The 19,729-nt window shown below is 40.1% G+C and overlaps 1 protein-coding gene across 1 annotated transcript in view; it reads right to left on the bottom strand.

Moving 5' to 3' along the window:
- acsl6 (acyl-CoA synthetase long chain family member 6) overlaps positions 1-16,941 on the bottom strand; it is a 40,095-nt gene extending 23,154 nt beyond the window's left edge. The window contains exons 1-4 of the mRNA XM_061055098.1: positions 16,568-16,941; positions 3,002-3,222; positions 1,789-1,903; positions 1,210-1,274 (exon numbers count right to left, since the gene is read on the bottom strand). Coding sequence (XP_060911081.1) covers positions 1,210-1,274; positions 1,789-1,903; positions 3,002-3,222; positions 16,568-16,613 — 447 coding nt within the window. The 5' untranslated portion in view covers positions 16,614-16,941. The remainder of the gene's footprint in view (positions 1-1,209; positions 1,275-1,788; positions 1,904-3,001; positions 3,223-16,567) is intronic.
- Positions 16,942-19,729: the final 2,788 nt, after the last annotated feature.

Here is a 19,729-nt window from a genome sequence, read left to right on the forward strand (position 1 = left end):
TGTTACCTCACATGATGTCATCAATGAATGTGAAAGGTTGTGTAAATAATCACTCACATGGCCTCAGGCATGACTGTATTGTGGATTACTACATTGCTTTTCGAAATAAAATTCCCTCCAACCGCCATAACAAGTACTGCCATGACTTTCCAGAACATCCAGTTATCTCCCGTGTTCAGGGGTTTGTTGGGACCTGAAACTGCTTCAAGGGAAGCTGGATGGTTTTTTTTTCCTCTGCCAGAGATACCAGCCTTGCCACAGATAAAATCAATGCAATCAAAAACATTGCTCATGCCGGCCTCAAATTGTGAGACAGCAGTAACAAAACCCTAAAGAAGAGATGGTTAGTTTCTACACATGGACATCACCGTGAGGACATCACCCTGGGTTTAATGACATTCTGATAGACATATTTCACTTTTTTCAGGTCTGTTATTTATTTATTTTTTATAAAAAGGGTTTTCCGAATTAGGCCGAATTATTGGCAGACTCATTAAAAATGATTGTTTTTTTCTGTTGTAACCCTGCTTACATTTAGATTATATGAAACACCCATCACACAAGATAATAAATGATTAAATTATCATATTCATCTTAACATTGGCCCCTAATTTAGAAGAAGCAAGCACAGCCAATAAAGACTCTTCTGTACTCCTCTGTACTGCAGCCTGTATCTTCATTAATAGTCGTCGTGGTAACATGTAGTAGAATGCAACCACTCTTGATATACTGATAAAGCCAGTGTGACAAGATAATGATCTGGCAACCTGATATTTCAGTTGAACAGATTTTCATCTTCTTATTTAGTTTAAGTCTAGATGCTTACTATGATCTCCCGTGCAGAGGGAGCATTTTTTTAAGGTCAGTTGTTTCCTATTTATAGCAACAACAGTGCCAGACTTGGTTTCCAGGCAGATTAGGTGCCACAATGTCTCTATGCTGCTCTGGAATGTTGGTAAAGAAATGTGTCTTTGAAAATTGCATGAATGTTTATTCAAACCTTTTACCATGGCAGACAAACATTACAAATTTAATTAGAGAAGATATAACCAACATGAATATAATGTTGAGGACAAAGACGTTGACCTGTGCTTTTCACCACTCTTGAGCTGAAAGCATTTGGTGTCATGTGATGGCATGTGTCTTATTTTACAGGGATGCTCCTGTCGTTGTTACACGCAGATAAGCGCTCTGCTCGATGGCACTCACCTCTTTGTAGGAGATCCATTTGTAAGGCTGGTTTGGGAGTCGAGAACCTAGACAGGGTCCGTCACCTGTTGAACACACAGGGAATCATCACATTGGTGTCTGAACAGAACATTACAAAACCTTTAGAATGTGAGCTCTTTAATTATATGAGATATTTAGAAAAAAACAAAATCAGAGACAAGCACACTGAGAGTTGAAAGAATTAAGAACACAAATATTAAAGAGATGTATACGATGTCAATGTTTTCATATTCCCCTTAAAGTTATATTTACAATCATCTGCTTTGACAACGCTCTTTACATCTCATCTATTTTATTTTTGAGTCTCCATTACTCTTTAAAAACATCTATAATTCTTTGTGTTATCTAGAAATCTATATTATACAAGACTGTTAAAGAGATTTATAATCTCAGTGTTTCACTTTAAATTGACCTTATAAGCTTTCCTATATATTATGGCTATGAATGAATGAAACTCAACCTGGAAAGAGAACAGAGGACTGTGACATCTGTCTGTACATATTAATGTGTAAGAGAACACAAAGTAGTTGTTATTTTTTCACTTCACATTTGACCCACCAGATATGTGGAGACCTCTCTGGAAAACCTCGTACATGGTCCTGGCATCGTCGTGGTAATGTGTCAGCAGCTTGGAGCTGTCGCCCATCATCGACCTGCGACCTCCACCTTCATGCTAAGACGATGAAAAGAAGACAAACGCACTTTAAGTTGTTTTTTAAAGAAAGTACTTTGTACTTACATGCTGACTGCTTTTGGTATGAAAATAGAAAACAATCAAAAACAAAGAAACAAAACAAGATTTCATTCGTCTAAATTTTTATGACTGTGTTGAAAAGACATTAAAAAAAGCCTGAGGCAGGCTGAGAGTAAAATAATTGTTTTGTCCATTTTGTAAGTTCTCAAACGCATTAAATTGCTGAAATCCACAGCTGGAATAATCTCTTTTTTAAAGAGGTATTTTGGGCTTTTGAAGCCTTTATTTCAGAGATAGGACAGTAGACAGAAATCAGCGACAGAGAGAGCGGAGAATGACATGCGGGAAAGGAGCCACAGGTCGGATTTGAACCTGGGCCACCTGCCTCGGTGACTACAGCCTCTGCACGTGCGGTGTGCGCCCCGACCACTTGGCCAATGGTGCCCCCTATTCTTTGTTTTGTTCACTGCTATTTACATCACTGATACATTCTGAGTGAATCAGGGATTTCATGGTCAGAATAGACACCTTCATACACACAGAAAGCTTTGAATGAGTTTCACGTTGACTGTGTGTGATGGGCACAGGGTTGTGGTGGGTTGAGTTTAGTCATGGTGGGTTTTGAGGACAGGGGTGAAATCGAGGTCAGGTTAAACCTACAGCTGGACATATATATTTTTTCTGAGTATGTATTCTAATGAGATCACAGTAGTGCCTGCAAGTTATCGCTCGGTTTGCTGTACAAAGATGTTCCACCATTGTTCCTGGATGATTGGGTAAGGGTTCATGTAGCCAGACAGGTAAAACCCAGGGCAAAAACAACAACAACGAAACACCTCTTCTGGTTTCTTAGGATGATTTTCTGAGAGCATAACAACAACTGAAGTTAACTAAATGAGTGTATCAGCATTTTTAACAACTCTCTCTCAGCTACCAGGTCAGTCAGCAGAGCACAGTAAGGACATACAAACAGAAATAAAAAGTGAGGAGCAAATGTTCGAGGCCCAGTGCAAAGGAAACAACGAGTCCTCGCCTAATTAACTGAATGTGTGTGTGTATGTGTGCACTACACTTTACCGGTACTTCCTCAGACTGGTGCAGCAGGTTGCAGGGAGGTTTGATGGCCCGGGGTCTGGTGGCCAACCAGTACGCCAAAACAGCGGTTAGAGCACCGATGCCCACCAGCGTGGAGGTCGGCAGGGAGCGGAAGAACTGACCAAGCTCGTCCATCTCTGGTATTCTCAGGCCGCTCATCATCTCCTGGGCCTGCATCTTTTCCATCAGGGTGGAACTCAGCTCTGCAGGAGAAAAGACACTCCTTAAACTTGTGATTTTGTCATGTCATTTTGACATATTTGTATGTGTATGTGCAGGAGGAGCTTAGTTATGACCAAAATCTGAACAGTAAATATTCCATTTTATCTGAAATTTTAAACAAAAACTTGTTGTATTTCAAAATTGTATTTGCTCAGAAGGGATTTATATTCTTAATGGAAATAAGGTGATTTTCAGTCACAGCTTTATTGTGTCCAAACCTTTTTGTTTTAATTACTTCATTAGCACCTTATTTGCTAAAGTCAGAGGTACTTTGGGAGGAAGTATTTCCAATAAACTGAAACAATATGTACATGATGACAGGTTTGTTTTTGTTTAATTGTGTTTCCAATTTGTATGACCAAATGTTTGTGAAGCAACCCAAACATGCATTCCACACATGTAAGTAGCATAATATATGTTTTCAGTAACCCTGAATGAAGCTTGTTCCACCATTGCATACATTATTTGTATGATACAAACTTTAATTTGTTTTTTGAAGACAACAGATAAGCATCAAGTAGTAAATGCATGCAAAATAAAAGAGGGATAATAAACAGAATTTGAAAAACAAAGACTTCCAGGTGTTTCTATAAGTGCACGGTCACATTGAGTTACAGATTTTCTTCCTCTTTAATAAATGAAGTGGTTAGAAATGGTGACTACTTGTGTAAAACTACTTGTGAAGTTCGTTTTTCTGAAACTTTCTGAAAGACAATGAAAAAGAGAAGTAATACTGTTTGTGAGCCGGTTTGCAGACACACACATTTCCCACATACATACTAAAAAGACCCTCCGACACATTTCTCAAGGTTGTGGTGAAACCTTTTTGAGACATGTGAGAAAGTGTTTTATGTGTGTTTTAATACATTTGACTTCCTGTTCCTCCACGCAGACCCCCTTGCCCTTAAACACATCAGTCACACTTCAAAAAAAGGTAAAATAGGGGTCATCCCCTACACTCCTGCTCTCACTGTAAAGGTAGCTCAGAATAATGTATTGCCACCACAGCACTGTGGTAGGACTGGAAAGATAAAACACACACACACACACACACACACACACACACACACACACACACACACACACACACACACACACACACACACACACACACACACACACACACACAATGTATCTGGCTGCAGCACAGACTGGAGGGTTTCCTTCCCTCCCTCGAGACATGAGTCAGAGACAGCACCACCTGACTGAGCGAATGGCGTCCAGGCACTGCTGCAGCTCACAGCCAATCACAATCACTTCCTGTCTTCACACGCGTAGCCACATACAGTGAAGCTGATAGGTATAAATATCTGAGGCCGTGGGAACACTGACTCTCTATTTAACTGTTATTTAGAGGTCAAACATTTTTTTTCTTCTCAATGCTTATGAGACACTATAGGGTGAAAGCACGGCTCAGGAAGTCAGAAACATATACATATTTTATTCTATTTTTCTGTTTCTGTTCATTTCCTTGTGTATTCCTTTTCTTCTTCCATTAGAACTAGGGCAGATGGAAAATAATGCAGAGTATGCACAGAGTAAATTACACTTTAATAAGCAGAGACTAAATGATTGCTCTGGTTGTGCAGTTTTAGATGGTGAATGACAAAAAAAAGTGTAAATTGGACAGAGAATAAGAGTGCCTTGTGCTTATGGGTTAATGTAAAAGTGGGTTAATGTGTCATGCTTTTCTTTCAGGTCTCGTCTCATCTTTGAGATTGTGAGTTCTTTAGTAAATGTGGGCGAGTACATTTTTAAAATGAAGAAACCCCAATAAAATACTATAAGAAGGAACTAACAAAACAAGAGGAAGTCGCTTTTTCTGCTCTAAAATCAAGTACAGATGTAAAAAATAGTTGATTGAAAGGTGTTGCAAGCTATTAAGGTTATAAGTCTGACCCCCAAGACCCCAGAAAGTTTTCATCTGAAGGAAAGTAAAAGTAATGTTTAACTTAAACAAATATGGAAATTGTATTTTATTTCAAACTTCTTCATAGTTCTGAATACCATCGCACATTTCTCTGCGTCATCCATGAAATATAATATTCCCAAACCAAACAGGCTTTTTGAAAGTTGTTTGCTTGTCGTCTTGCAGACAGACAAGAAGGAAAAAAGTTAACTTTTAACAAATCAGTATCATGATGTAGTTATTTTAGCATCATTTCAGCCTGTTTATTGTTTTTATGTGAAAAGTGAAGATGTGCTATAACAGGGTGAAAAAAAACAATCACAAAGAAAGTTTTGACCAGGCACACCAAGAGCCAAGACTAGTTTTCTTAACTGTCATAAAAAAATATTGACTCCATTTTTTGTTTTTTGCTGACAATTATTCAGTCTTTTCTCTTTCCATTAAAACGCATATATACTCCTAAACACATTCATGATGTCAGCAAGCTGCACTTCAGCAATCATCATCTCCAGTAACAGCACTGACATGACAGCACATACTGTAATACAGCCAGTACTCATCACCTGCACTGCTGATAATCCAGGCAGAAACAAAGTCCCCCACACTCCTTTCAGGCTCAAATCTTCTTAATTCACCTAGTCTAGAGTTTGTCAGACAAAAATTCTCACTTCTATCTTTAAAAAAACCCACATCATGTCAGATTCTTCTAATGTGTCTGAAACTGCTCTGTCTCTTTAATGTCACAGGACCATCTGCTTCTCTTTTCTCCTGCCTTCGTCAGATAGTTCCTCATTTCTCTGCGGTCCCTTTTCTCCTGCAGTTCCAGTAATCTTCACGGGGGGATTAGAGACACTCAAGTGCTGGGAAATGTTGACAGCATGAAAGTAAATAACAGAAACCATATATGTTTCTTTACTGAACATTTATATTCCCATGTTTTCTTGAAACTATGTCAAAGTTCATTGTGAGATTAAAATGTTCAGTCCTGTTGTGTACACAGAGTGGCGCCCTGTGCACAGCTGGAGTCTGTCTGACAGTTAGATTCAATTACTGTTAAGTCATGACACATTAAAAACATATTCTGGCACGGCTTCAGGTTTGAGGATTAGATCAAGAACTCAGAAACATTTTCTTGAAGTTAAAATGTAGGATAAGGAAATACATTTGGAACAGATGTTATGGCTGATGATGATGACAAATGTTACTTGTATCTTGACATAAGATGCATCCTTAAGCACTTTCAAACCCTTCTTTGTAATTTTTTTTGTTGCATCAACAGTTTTCTAAGAACCAATCAATAACAAGGATTGGGGTTGTTGTATTTTTTGTTGCTTTTTCTGGTGCAACGTTCTTTTTCTTTTACTGTATGCTCGTGTGTATTGGTTTATCCTTTTAGTTCGTAAACAGTGTGAAGTTTTGTGATCGGCCGGGCTTAGCTCAAAACATTCCTCCAGACGCTTTAGCCAAGGTCAACTAGCAAGTTGATTTTGGGCTTGCTTTGGACATTGGCAGAAGAAAATATGAGTCTCTCTGAATATATGAAGTCACTTAATCTCAGGGACAGAGAGTGTTGGTGGAGTAAGTTAACACTGACGGAATGGAACGGACTGGCCAACCTGAATGCTCTAACTCAGTGAAAGGATGATTTGACAGGACTGCCAAGGGTGGAATGGTCCAACATTTACACTTTCCTGATAGAAAAAACAATTTGTGTGTATAGTAAAATTAAACTGAGGGTGTATAAGTCCTAAGACATATTTAGCTGTGTCGTTAATGGCCATATAGAGGACTTTAAGTACCACAATTTAACTAGAGTCTAATGAGATTTTTGTCGTAAGGAGCGGCAAGGACAGAAGACAGCCATGTACAAAGCTTGGGTCATTGTTAATAGAGCAAACAACTACATCATGATGGCACACTGCACTTGTTCGCCTGGGTATGTAGTGAACCTACAGCATGTATTTGAAAGTGGTTGTGTTTTTTTTAATCGTTTATTGTATATGGTTTCTCGTATTTAATTGTGAAGGCTGATGGTGTGGCTCAGGCGCTGGAAGTCAGTCATGGTTGGGAGTGGTGAGAGAAAGGCAGTCTTAAAATTGATGATCACACTTAATGCTGTAGGGTAAGTGTCAGACTGCAGAAACAGCCTTAATTCTTATTTTGCAAAGCAAAGATTCATACTAAGAGGTGCATTGTGACTGTAAAAATAAAGCAGGAAGCGTTTATGTAAAATAAAAAAAATAATTGCACATGTACAGGACAAAATCAGCAAAGAGAAAAGAGGCATGACTCAAACCCAAAACGGGGGAAACCCTAAGGTGAACCATTCTAGAAGCTGTGACTTTCTTTGTCTGAGTAAATGGTGAGCTGCAGCCCCCTCAGCAACCGCTCTTCCTGTGCATATGCTGATGTGGCTCAGTGGTGTTTCTAGAGTCTGGTGGGGCCCGGTGCAAAAACTAATTGGGGGGCCCTTCAACCAGCGTTATTCAACATTACGTCTGCCAGTGTCGCTTACTCCCCTTCGTCTTTAGTCCTGTTTTATTTTTTCTCTCCTATAAACAAACAATTCCTCTTTATATTTCTTTGTTGACTTTCATTGACAAACTTTGGATTTCTCATCAATAACATGCAACACCTAGCAGGGCAACGAGAGTGAGTGCTATCAGACGGGGCCCCTTAGGGAGGTTTCCTACTGCCATTGCAAAATTTGCACATTTTGGGCCACTGCTTTGATTTAAGTTTGTGAGCCCTCGTGGGCCTCTTACTGGTCTGGGGCCCCAAGCAGTTGCCTGCCATGGTGTTGACAAGCATTGAATTCTGATCAAATATTTTGAAAACGTTTATCTATAGTGAGGAAGTTTGGAGGATTCAAATTACTAAGATTAGATCAATGCAGTTAGCATTACAGTGTGCAGAAATCCTTTATTTGAATCTTGACCAGAAAGCAATTAAAACAAAAAGACTGTAGAGTCAATTTTGACAACTTCCATTTTTAAGCTTTGTCAAGTAGCCAGAAGTACATCAGGTATGAATGCTTTGCAGAGAGTGAGGGAATGTTTAACTATGACCCCCTTTAATATCCACGTTATTGGACACATTTTAACTCCATATTGTATTGTTCCAAACTACAGTCGAGCTGTGTCGAAACAGTTCTGATGGTGAGATCAATGAGGGAACAGGAGCCAGGCAGGCAGCATGACACTCACTGGCGAGATTTTTTCCATGTGGGTGTCATGCCATCACATCTGAACTATGTCATAAATAAACAAACCATCCTGCTCTCACACATCAACAATAGGCAACATGTGGGATCGCCTCTGACATGGTCATCCGACTTGTTTATACAGCTGTGAACAAAATTCAGGACTAAATCAATCTGATTCATCTGAGCTGAATGAATTGCCTTTCGTCTTCATTATGATCACTTCTGAGGCTTTATTATGTAGGAGACTCATGATGAGACAACAGTCAACCACTAAGCTAATTATGAAAATGATTGGCCATGTGGATGCTTCATAATTCAAAGTCTACATAACCATGACGAGACAACATTTTGCAGATGTTCCTGTGTATTACTGAATAAAAACCGGAGAGGGTCACCATTTGGGATTGATTTTTTCGACTTAAGTTTAAAACATTTTATTGTTCATTATATATTATTTTGACGAACAGTTACATACTTATTGACATTGTTTGTCTGCTTGTTGGTCTGCACACTTGACAGATGTTGTAATCAAAGTGACGTTACTCATAATGATCTCATAAAACTCACAGATGCATCACTGAGGGAACACTTACAGCAGAAGCTTAGATTACATAAATGTGACGTAGATCACTGCATGTTTTGTGTTATGTTCAATGTGGCTGGGCTGCAGGGATGACAGAGCCATGCTGGATTAGATGGTGTTTGAAAAGAGAGGCAGGGGAGGGGGAAAAGCACTGAAACAGCTCTAAATATAGAAAGACTCCATAACCTACTGACATTGTGTGTAAAGCTGGAAAACAGGAGGCTGGATTTTAACCTTTAGCTAGAGAAATGATCATTTTGGACATGTCAATAGTTATAAAGAGACGTTAAAAGCATAAAACAAACAAAAAATAATTTTCCTCGATGCTCTGCAAACCAAAGCTGGTTGCAGCAGGATATATATAGGGAAAACATCTGGAAACACTGTACTGCTCACTGCAATCTGTTCACTCGTAATTGAACACCCCACTCGGCACCTGTTTGTAAGAGAACAAGCTATGATGTGGAGGCTGTAGGGTTAAATGAACCAGAGAGTGCTTCAATAAAGACACGCTAGAGGTTCACATCTTCCTACCATGAAATAGCCCGTCGGCAGCAGGAGAAAACCAGGCTGCCAGATATCAAATTGGCCTCCAGGAGAGATGTAAACATCTAAAGGCCTGATTTTTTTCTTGCTCTTCACTCCCACTGTCTTGTTTGATCTGGCCCACACTGACTTTAAACTCAGTGACAATCTCTCTGTCAACTGACAATAACCTCAACTGTACGCCCCTCTGAAATGTTTCCTGTGACAGAAGGGACGTCAGGCTGAAGCTGGACATGGGACTGAGTGCTGTTTGGGTGGTGGCCACTGTGATGTAACCGACTGACGTGAACACTACTAGCATGAACCATGGAGTGTGGCAATTTTTGTCGTCGCCATCTTGCTTTTTAGAACAAGAAGTTCCCATACTAGGACAACAGGGTGAATATGTTATCAATGATAACCACGCCCTCACGCATACTATTCTTTATCAACTATTCCACTGTAAACGGGAGAAAAATACACAAAGTGAACATCATGCTCTGTTATAGAAGACTTGAGGTTAGCGAAACAGATCATCAAGTTATCAGGAAAATATTTGCAGAGGTAATATATCAACTGAGAAGTAGGTTTTTTTTCCTTTTTGGTTTTGAACAATCTGACTTCAAGCAACCAGTGGAGTCACCCCTTAGATAATTACAGAGCAAGCCAGTTTATGTGTAGGCTACAGTTTTGAAAAATATGCCCAATTCTTATTTGCATCTATGATGAATACCAGTGTATCTGTAGCTAAGGCGACTCATGGTAGATATATTTTAAGCCTACAAGCCAGAAGTCCTGTAAAGGCAACATCGACCCTGTACTCATCCACTGAAATTTGACAAATATTAATATCTTTTTTCTTCTCCCCACTGAGTGTGGTTGCTTATATAGGATTCAAATAAATCACAATTATTCTGAGAGATTTTATTGAAGAGAATGGTAAATGGTAAATAGACATGAGCTTGTATTGTGCTTTTCTATTCTTCTGGCTACTCAAACTTTTAAACTGCATGTCCCACCTACCCTTTCACACACATTCACACACTGATGGCAGGGGTTGCTATGTGAAGTGTCAATCAGAAGTAACTAACTCCATTCATGCACAAGCAAACGCCGCAGCCGAAGCAGCGGGAGCAATTTGGGGTCAAGTGTCTTGCCCAAGGCACTGGGGACCTCCAGTTTAGAGACAACCGACCCCACCAACTGAGCCACAGCCGCCCCAGAACAGTGAATTGATTAGGGCACCACGAAGAGAGAGTGAGTACTGACATGCAGGAGAGGACCCTCAGACCTGACTCGAGCCTGTACTGCCTGCTTGGAGAATAAAGCCTCCGTACATTGGGGTGGGACCTAACCGCCAGGCCATCTGGGCCCCATAAATACCACATTGTTCTCTTCAGTAAAGTTTCCTTATTGGTAGACAAAGTTCCTTCTTGATTCCTCCTCAAGTTTTGAATCTTTTACTTTCCATTGCTAGTTTGGATAAACAAGATGATTTATTCAGCTGTTTCAAACTTCTCTTCACTCAGGCTATGGCTCAGTTTGGTTTCCATCTCTCTGACCTGTAGTCACCTAAATAACACACCCCAGGGACACACAATCATACACACACACACACACATGCAAGAATGCAATACTGTTCTTAAAGTCAGGCTCAACTCCTTCTACAAAGGTTGTTGCTACAGCTGGTGTGACAGAAGATCAGCAGGCCATTAGAAACAAAAGTGACCCTTATCAGGATGTGAACTCAAAGACATTTGAGTCTATTTAAGAACACATCACACCATATAAATTGAGCCTATCATTTTGTCTAGGCAGCAGAAATTCTGTCACAAGATATGTTGCTGAAGGATGAAGTGCTGTTAGTGTGAACCCACAACGATCGCATCTTTGATGTGATCTCTATTGCAACCATAAAGTTAGTAACAGAGGTCACTACATCTCACTGTCTTCATTAGCATATGTGGTTTTCCTATTTGTCAATTTCAATGCAGTTCTCATCAACCTTGGGTTACATGAAAACTGAGAAGGCTCCATCTGCTGATTGAGACCATCACTCAGATTGAAAGCTTAAGTAAAAGCTAATAAATCGACTTCTGGTTTGGTGGGTAATTTTTGCTGCTAAGATTCCTTAAAAAAAAAAAACAATAACTCAAAAATGAAGTTTTATAACTTTGTTGTGTGGAATCTTTGGGGTTTTTGTCTTCTATGTACAGAAATCATCTTGCACATATGGTAATGCATTGAGGTTTAATTTATGTAACATTTAATTCTTTGTTCTAAGGTTTATTTTGGGGCGTTTTTGGCCTCTATTTTAGAGACAGGAAAGTGGACAGCGCCAGAAATCGGGCAGAGAAAGAGTGGGGAACGACATGTGGCAAAGGAGCCACAGGCTGGACCAGGGCTGCAAGCCTGGACGACCACAGACTCCGCAAATGGGGTGCCAAACCAACCACCAGGTCACCAGGGCTACATTGGCTGAACATGAATGATATGGATGAGATCAATTATAACCTCTTAGGATCCTGAAGCTGAAAAACTCACAAATATTCAATTCAACTAAGGCTCTTGAACTGAACGCGATCGGCAATGAGCAAAAGAACATTTCCAGCTGCATCCTCTCACACAAAAAGCTGAATATGTTCCAGAAGTGGCAGCATTGGGGAAGGTGAATCAAGCTTTAGACTATATATGTTATGTTGCCACAAATGGCTCATCTAAAGTTCCTCTAAATTGTCACCCTCCTGAGGATCTGTGAAAAGTCCCCATGCAACAGCCCATTAAAGCAAATTAGGTTAACATTTAAAAATGTGAATGATTTATGCAGCAGCTTTGTATCTTTACTTCACGTAAACATGAGGACACATTCTCTTCTTCACTCGAGGAAGTTTTTGGTGCAGCGGGATCACTGCAGTATTTGATGGCTCCTAAAAGGGCCAGCTGGACTTCTTTCGACCTCTGGGGCTTAAAGTGGAAGAGAGGCAACCCTTCCTCCTTAAGTCCCGCCCCATCAGGCCATCGGAGGGCCGTCACCAATGATTAGAGTCCAACAGGGTGAGATTACAGCCTATTAGCCTGGAGACCGATGACCAGCAGTAACCTCACTACCGCACTCTATTTAAAGACTCTGCCGTCTCTTATTCTTTAAATGCTGCATTAAGTCCATCTATTTTCTCCTTTGCTTCTTTTATAACCAAGAAATGCTTAATCAACCTTGCAGGGCATCTTCTCTCAGACACAACCTCTATTTTTCTGCTCTTGTCCCTACTCCTTCTATCAGGAGGGGTAAGAAGTGTCTACACAAACCGCCGTCAATGAGTCAACCCACAACCTTCATCCTGTCACTGTCGCTGAAAGAAAAACTGCTCACGATACTTAACATCCTGTGAGAGTGAAACAACCAATTCCCCTCCTGCACTAGGTTCAGCACAACAGGTAATTGCAGCCATCATTCATAAAAAAAATATCAGATACATGCAGCAGAAGAGAATTTATTTAGGAAATTAATAGAGATTGAAAACTAAATTGGTAGAGTAAATGACAAATGCAGCACTACATCTAAAGTAAAAATAAATATAGTGCAAGCAAAAGCTAAAAATGCATATCATGCAAAAGTTCAAAGCTTTAAATGCACTGCAAAGGGGTTAAAGCAGCTGTAGTCAAAGTAGCAGCACTTACAAAGGAGTCTGAGGCAGCCAGCAGCCGGTGAGGTGTGATGTGGGTCTGTGTGCATGTGTGTGGGCGTGAGTGTGTGGGTGTGTGTGAGTGTGTTGTGGGCCTCATGCGGATATCACTTCCCCCTGTGCAAACTGGTGATTACCTTTCCCATTGCCACCAGCCAGATTAAGCTGAGGAAAGCAAGAAAAGGGAAGTGAGATTGCGTTTTGCCTAGTTTGGGCATTGCTGGCCACCGTATCACACCACCCTCAGTTGTCAGACGCTCTGCTGCCTCACCACACCCACCTGCCCCTCCCTTCATCACTCTCCCTTTCTCTCTCTCTGACACCCTCCTCCTACCTCAACACACAGCACTCATCTTCTCCTTGAGTCAATGATAAACACACGTTTACTCACTGGCACAGTGACACAATATATACAGGCAAGTACCTATGCAAATAATCACTTTTGTTTACACTGGTCATGTGAGCACATTTAAACAAATTACACACGACAGCACTAGAGGAGGCTGAAACCAGTTTGATTTGACTATCAAAGTGAGAATGAAGGTGTGTTTGTGGATCTAAATCTGCTGGACACATAAACGGCCACTTTACTATCTTTCAGGGTCACGGTGCAATGGTATGTTAAAAACACAATTTAGCAATATTAGATTAACTTGTTCTTGTTTTATTTGGTCCATCCTTGAAGGGGAGAACTCTTCTTACATTGTGTACTAGTGTGCATGTGCATTTCATTAAGGGGCCTTTGTGCTACTGTTCATTTTGGAGGAATATAAATATATGCTGTATAATATTATACATGTATATATATATATATATATATATATATATATACATGTATATGTATATATATATATATATATTTTTTTTTTAAATAATTTTTACAAAACACTTAAAGGTTAAGATTTAGAGATATGTTTTTAAAGTTATTTTATTTCCATTAATGTAATTTCTATGAGCTGGAAATGGAAACCAAACAAAAGGAGCAGGACTACAGATAAAAACTAAACAAGGTCAACATGCATTACTGTGAGGACTGATTTATTGGAAAACTACTTGAGAGTATAACATCCAGACAGGCCTGCTTCAGCACTCTAAGCTGCACCATAACTGGCTTCAAACAACATGAGGAAGGGAAGGTACTAAATGCTGAAACAGCAAAAAGCCACTCAGAGGGAAAGCTGTCATGTGAATCTCAGAGCAGCCAGACCGGCTGATGTTATTGATTGGAAATCCAAATTTTAAAAAACAGCTTAACATTATAGCCCTTGCGTATGACTGCCAGTAATTGTGAATATAAAAACTAATTCTCAGATATGAAGCTGTGCAGGAATTTCAAACAACTATATCCCACCCCCACCTCCATAAGCTTGGTGCAGGTGCACAGTGACAGACATTTATTACACAGCAGGCAGGACTTAACACTCAGCACTTATCCTGTCATATTGTGCAGTCATGCAGTGAGTCTTTAATTTGCAGGTTTTACAACATTTTCATATCATATACCCTCTCCCCTGATTCCCTCCCTCTGTTTCGCCACAATTTTTGAAACCTTCCAAAAATTTGAAAGACAAAGGCAGTATGTGGTAAAACATTTACAAGCCATTATTTACTCTTCTTGTGAACATGTGTTTTGAATAATATGTTCATCAGTACGTTTGCACTCCTTAAATACAAAGACATTATTGTTTGTATAGTGCCAAAGGGTGGGGCAAAGCTACTACCTTCCTTTGAATTAAATATTGAGGAGAGGAGAAGGAATAGGTTTACCCTGCTGTGTAAGTCTGCACTTCATGGTGAATAAAATGAATGATTTATATGGAGGAGCAGCAGCAGCAGGGTGTTGGGATGTGATGACAGGTGGAAGGTGTCATGAATCATCCCAAAGGGACTCCTTTCAGCTACACTGGGGTGTATATATTTTGTTAACTTAACAATTAAGTCTACTTTAAGCAATTTTGGGACCGACTTCTGTAAGGCTGCTTAGTTATTAAATATGCAACACATGCAATCCTGTAACAGCCCATCTGAATATTTATGCACCAGACAGAATCCCAAATGTTACTGCCTTTTTTGTCACATAGCAACCACGCACTGTGGCTGCTAATGAAACTATCTTGGTGGAGGAATACACAAGTAAACCCAGGTGAATGCACTATTAAAACTTAGGCTTGAGATGTAATGCTTTGATTAATAAAATATCCCCTCAAAATCCAGCATTTACTTCATTTCTTTAATAGCAGCAAAAGCGCCGGCCATTGTGCTGTAGCATATAACGCTGCTAATCTGGACTCGAACACTGCAGTAGGCCCATAACACATTTTCAACGGGATTACATTTTTATATCATCTCCTCGCGTTTATTGGAGACGCTAGATGTCAAGACCGTGTCTCTGAACATATTCAACATCTCCTAAAGCCGCTCCTGGGTCTCCGGGTGGTGTCGTTAAACTGGAGCATGCTGTGCTCTCCCTATGGTTTGCCGGTAGGCCGCAGGATTTCAGCACCATCTCTCCTCTGGACAGCTCCCACCAATCAGCTACGTTCATATGAAGCGCGTCATACCTTCCTCATCATCCTCCCTCCATCACCGAGGCATGGCGGAGGACATCACTGACAAAATGCTGACTTTTCTCACCCGGCTTCTTTTTTTTTTTAAAAGAAGCGTTTTCTTGAATGAAAAGCTTAAGAGATGCATGTTTGTACACCTTGGTTTTGGTAGAAGCACGAGCCACACCAGGAGGTCGTAAAAGACATGCTGTTCCCATAGGGTTTTTTCAATGACGTGTGTCCGGTTTCTACGCACAATGTCACACGACCTTAGCAGCTGTCGGGCCTTTAATACACAGGTTTTTCGCCAGTTCGGCTTACTGTGTTATCAGCTCATTCTTTAAGTGATGTTTTAACGTGAGTCTCACACTTCGACACGCAAAAATGAAATCACTGATCCGCAGAATAACCCTCTTAGGCTGCATTCAGTCGCATGGAAGATGAATAGAGGCTACCTAGTCAAAGGTAACCTGAAGGCATTTCTCCATTTTCATTTATAACCATAGACTTTCAATGAAAGCACTGTGGTTGACGTTAAACCGAGTGCTAAACTGAGTTTTTACACGTCTGTATTGAGGCTGCGTTCAAACACGTGTACTAGTCTTAAATTTAAAATGTCACCGGCGTCACGGCGCAGGCAAAGCGCCAACTGCATCAATACAGTGAGATTAACACACGACGAAATAGGCTATGCACAAAAAGAAGAGGAAGATAAAGAGCACAGTCCGTGCTGGTTAATGGAAAAAGCCGGCAGGATGACACACGATGCGCCTCAGCCCCTGTGAGGCAGGTGCGATGCTACGAATCCCAGCCCGGCGGTAATACATATGTAAAATAAATGAAACAAGAAAAGCTAGGCAACATGTAAAACTCACCTAATATAATCCAGAGCGACCCAGAGACCAAAACGAATGCGAGCATGTCTTTCTCATTGAGTCAGCTGAACCGGTGCAGGAGCGGCTCAAAACTGCAGCACCGACTGCAGCAAGTCGCCGACAATCTAGGAGATTAAGGAGGGGGGAGTGGGGGAGGGGGGGGGGGGCAACACTATATGAGACAGACCACGGTGGGGGAGCTGGGATGGGGATGGCGATGTCCAGCAGGGTTCTGTTGGAACGTGCTGACTGGAGAAACAGACCCCGACCCCCGGCCTAGTGAAGCATCCTTCCGCCTCCTGGATTGTCCTCCTTCACCTAGTTGGCCGCTGCGCAATGGTAGACACCCCTGCTGAAACGAGAGGGCTTTACAGGTCGGACGGAAGATGCGAACGACGCCAAGGTTACCGAGGATGAAATGTAATAAATGGATAAATCAGATTTCATTGAATTATTATATTTATTGTGACATAGCCATTATATGATCAGTGTTACGTTGTTCTTATCATCTAAAAATCCGTCGATATTTATTGAGCATTCACAACTAAATTTAAAATGAACAAAACCTGCATACTGTACAAGGAAGCTTGAAACGGGGTATGTTCGTGCGGATGTAAAAACAGACGTCACAGCCTACATATTGTTTAATTTTATAAGAAGCTGTGTTATTTTGGTCCATATACATCACACCATGCAGCCGTTTAACCGCCCTGCAGCTGCGCAAAGCTTTGGCACAGAGTAACTTTGCATTCACCACATCACGTGGTATTAAGACACTCCCTATGAACTGGAGTAACCTTGAGAAGGACCGACAGAGAGGCAGAGGCTGTGAGTAAGTGATGACTAGGCAGACGAAATACAACATTTAGAATTTCACAAGTCTAAAATTACAGAATATTTTGGTCATGCATACTGGAGATTACTATTATATTATTGTCCGTCTCACTGGCATTTCCCCTGTTGCAGATAAAGTGCATTACCATTATACTGTTGTCTCAAAAACCCTTCACCAGGGGCCTCACCATGAATTCTTGGACCCATGAAAAGATATCACTGTGGGCCCCAAGCCAACTAACTTTAAGCATTTATCAGGTTTTCCAACTGCTTTTAAAGATATTATGGTTTTCATCAATCCTTGTGAAATTATGTTTTTGTAAGCCCATCACAAATGTCAAAACATACAGACCAAAAATTCATTTTACTTTTAAACCTGTAACAGTCAATGATTCTATATATTTAGAATAGAAATTCATGCAGTGGAACAAGCCAAACTAATATACTATGATAAATGATATGATAACATCTCTCATGTTCTAAATGTTATTTTGTTGCTAGATTCTTAAAAGAAAGAAATTAAACTAACATAAATAAATAACTCACAATAAATACAACTTAAATAGATTCAGTCACACTTCTATTGACCACTAAATTTGAATACTTCACCTCAGTTTTTAGTTCACTTTCCTTCTTTTAACACTGAAAATAAGATGAAGTTGTTCTATATTGGGACCCTGCCAGTCCCATTCTTCCACCGCTTTGTAATAAAAAACATGGGTTACAAAAAAAACAAGTGAATAGCAACCGTTGCATTAGGTTATTGTCTAGATGGGCTTAGGTTTTGCACCAAATAAAATGTGAATAATAGTAAAATTTGCAATCTTTTTCAGCCTTACCTTCAAGAGATTCAGATGTCTGTCTTTATTCAATTAACCAGTGATTTACAGTCCGTTGTGTAATTCAATGGTACTGATCAGTCAAGATTAAAATGCGTTATGTTAAATAACATCGAACATAACATTCTTACATTTTAAGAAAGAATAGAAATTGTTACTACAATTACTTTTGCATATCTTCAAACATGATGCTGATAGCAGTTACAATAAAAAAAAAAACCTGTCCAATCATCTAGAGAGGATTTCACCTTTGAGTCCTTGGTGAAGGTGTGCTCTTCAGAATCAGCCCTGTACAAAACAAGAAGATGGAGTCACAGAAATGCAATAATAGTGCTTTAGGTTATTTATCAAAGGATGCACTCTATGCAAAGTATGTTACATTTTTTCAATTCTGACTAAGCTTAACCAAACTAATACTTAAGTCAACTTGAAACTGTTGAATTGATTCTTGGTGGCGTGTAAAAGCCTTGGCAGAATATCATCAGCACGTTTTGAGTCCTTACAGTTAACAATTGGGTCATATGGCATTACACCAACGCCGGTTGCTGATGTTAGCGTGTTTGTTTTGTTCCCTTTCCTAAAACAGCAACAATATTGAACCAGATCATAACTTTAGTGTTATCTGAATCTGAAGTTTCTACTTGCTGCTGTAACTTTGATTCTACCTTTAGGGGGCTAGTGAAATGAATTAAGCATTGATTCATTCATTAAAAGGTAATTATTTAAAAACAGCCGTTCATTTAGAAACCTAAAAATTCTGGCACCTTTAGGGCCCCATGCGCCATTTTGTGTACAACAACAGGAAGATAAATGTATATCAAAGCATGCCATGAATAATATATTTTTAATCACATCGTTTTAATCTTGACCGAGCTATTATCTGACTCATCCTGCAACTATACTCACCACTTAACTCCTCACTGGTGTCCTCAGTGTTGTCCTACTCTCTTATTGTGCCTGTGTCATGTGACTGACCTCATTAAATGGGTCACTCGACCATTAATCTCTCACTCACACCAGTGCCACCTTCCTGCTCTTCTTCCTCTCTGATCCCGCTGCAGAGAAAGTCAGAGGACAGACGCTGAGGAGACAAATAGTTAAGCTGCTCATTTATAAAGAGGGAACAAATATTGCCAACATGATGGTGAAACAATCAGTATTTGATGTGGTTAAATGGTCTGCTAGCAGACCACTGAAGGAGTGAATGATTAGAAACAAAGTTCACTCCATAGAAAAAATAAGCTGTAGGCTGACAGACAAACAAATATGGCCTCTGCTGTTGTTGAAAACAATTGAGATCCGAGCTATGAAACAATTACTTAACAATAGGTTACGGAGAACAGACAAAACTAAGCAAACATTGAAAGGTGTAACAGACTGCTTCTGAAAGGACAAAACAAGGGGAAGCTGTTGACAGACACACATATGGTTATACGTTTGATGGTGCACTATGGAGTTTTGCTAGAGAAATGTGAAAGTTGGAGAAGTG

This window comes from Labrus mixtus, chromosome 14 (genome assembly GCF_963584025.1).
Source record: "Labrus mixtus chromosome 14, fLabMix1.1, whole genome shotgun sequence".
In the NCBI taxonomy this organism is placed as follows: Eukaryota; Metazoa; Chordata; class Actinopteri; order Labriformes; family Labridae; genus Labrus; species Labrus mixtus.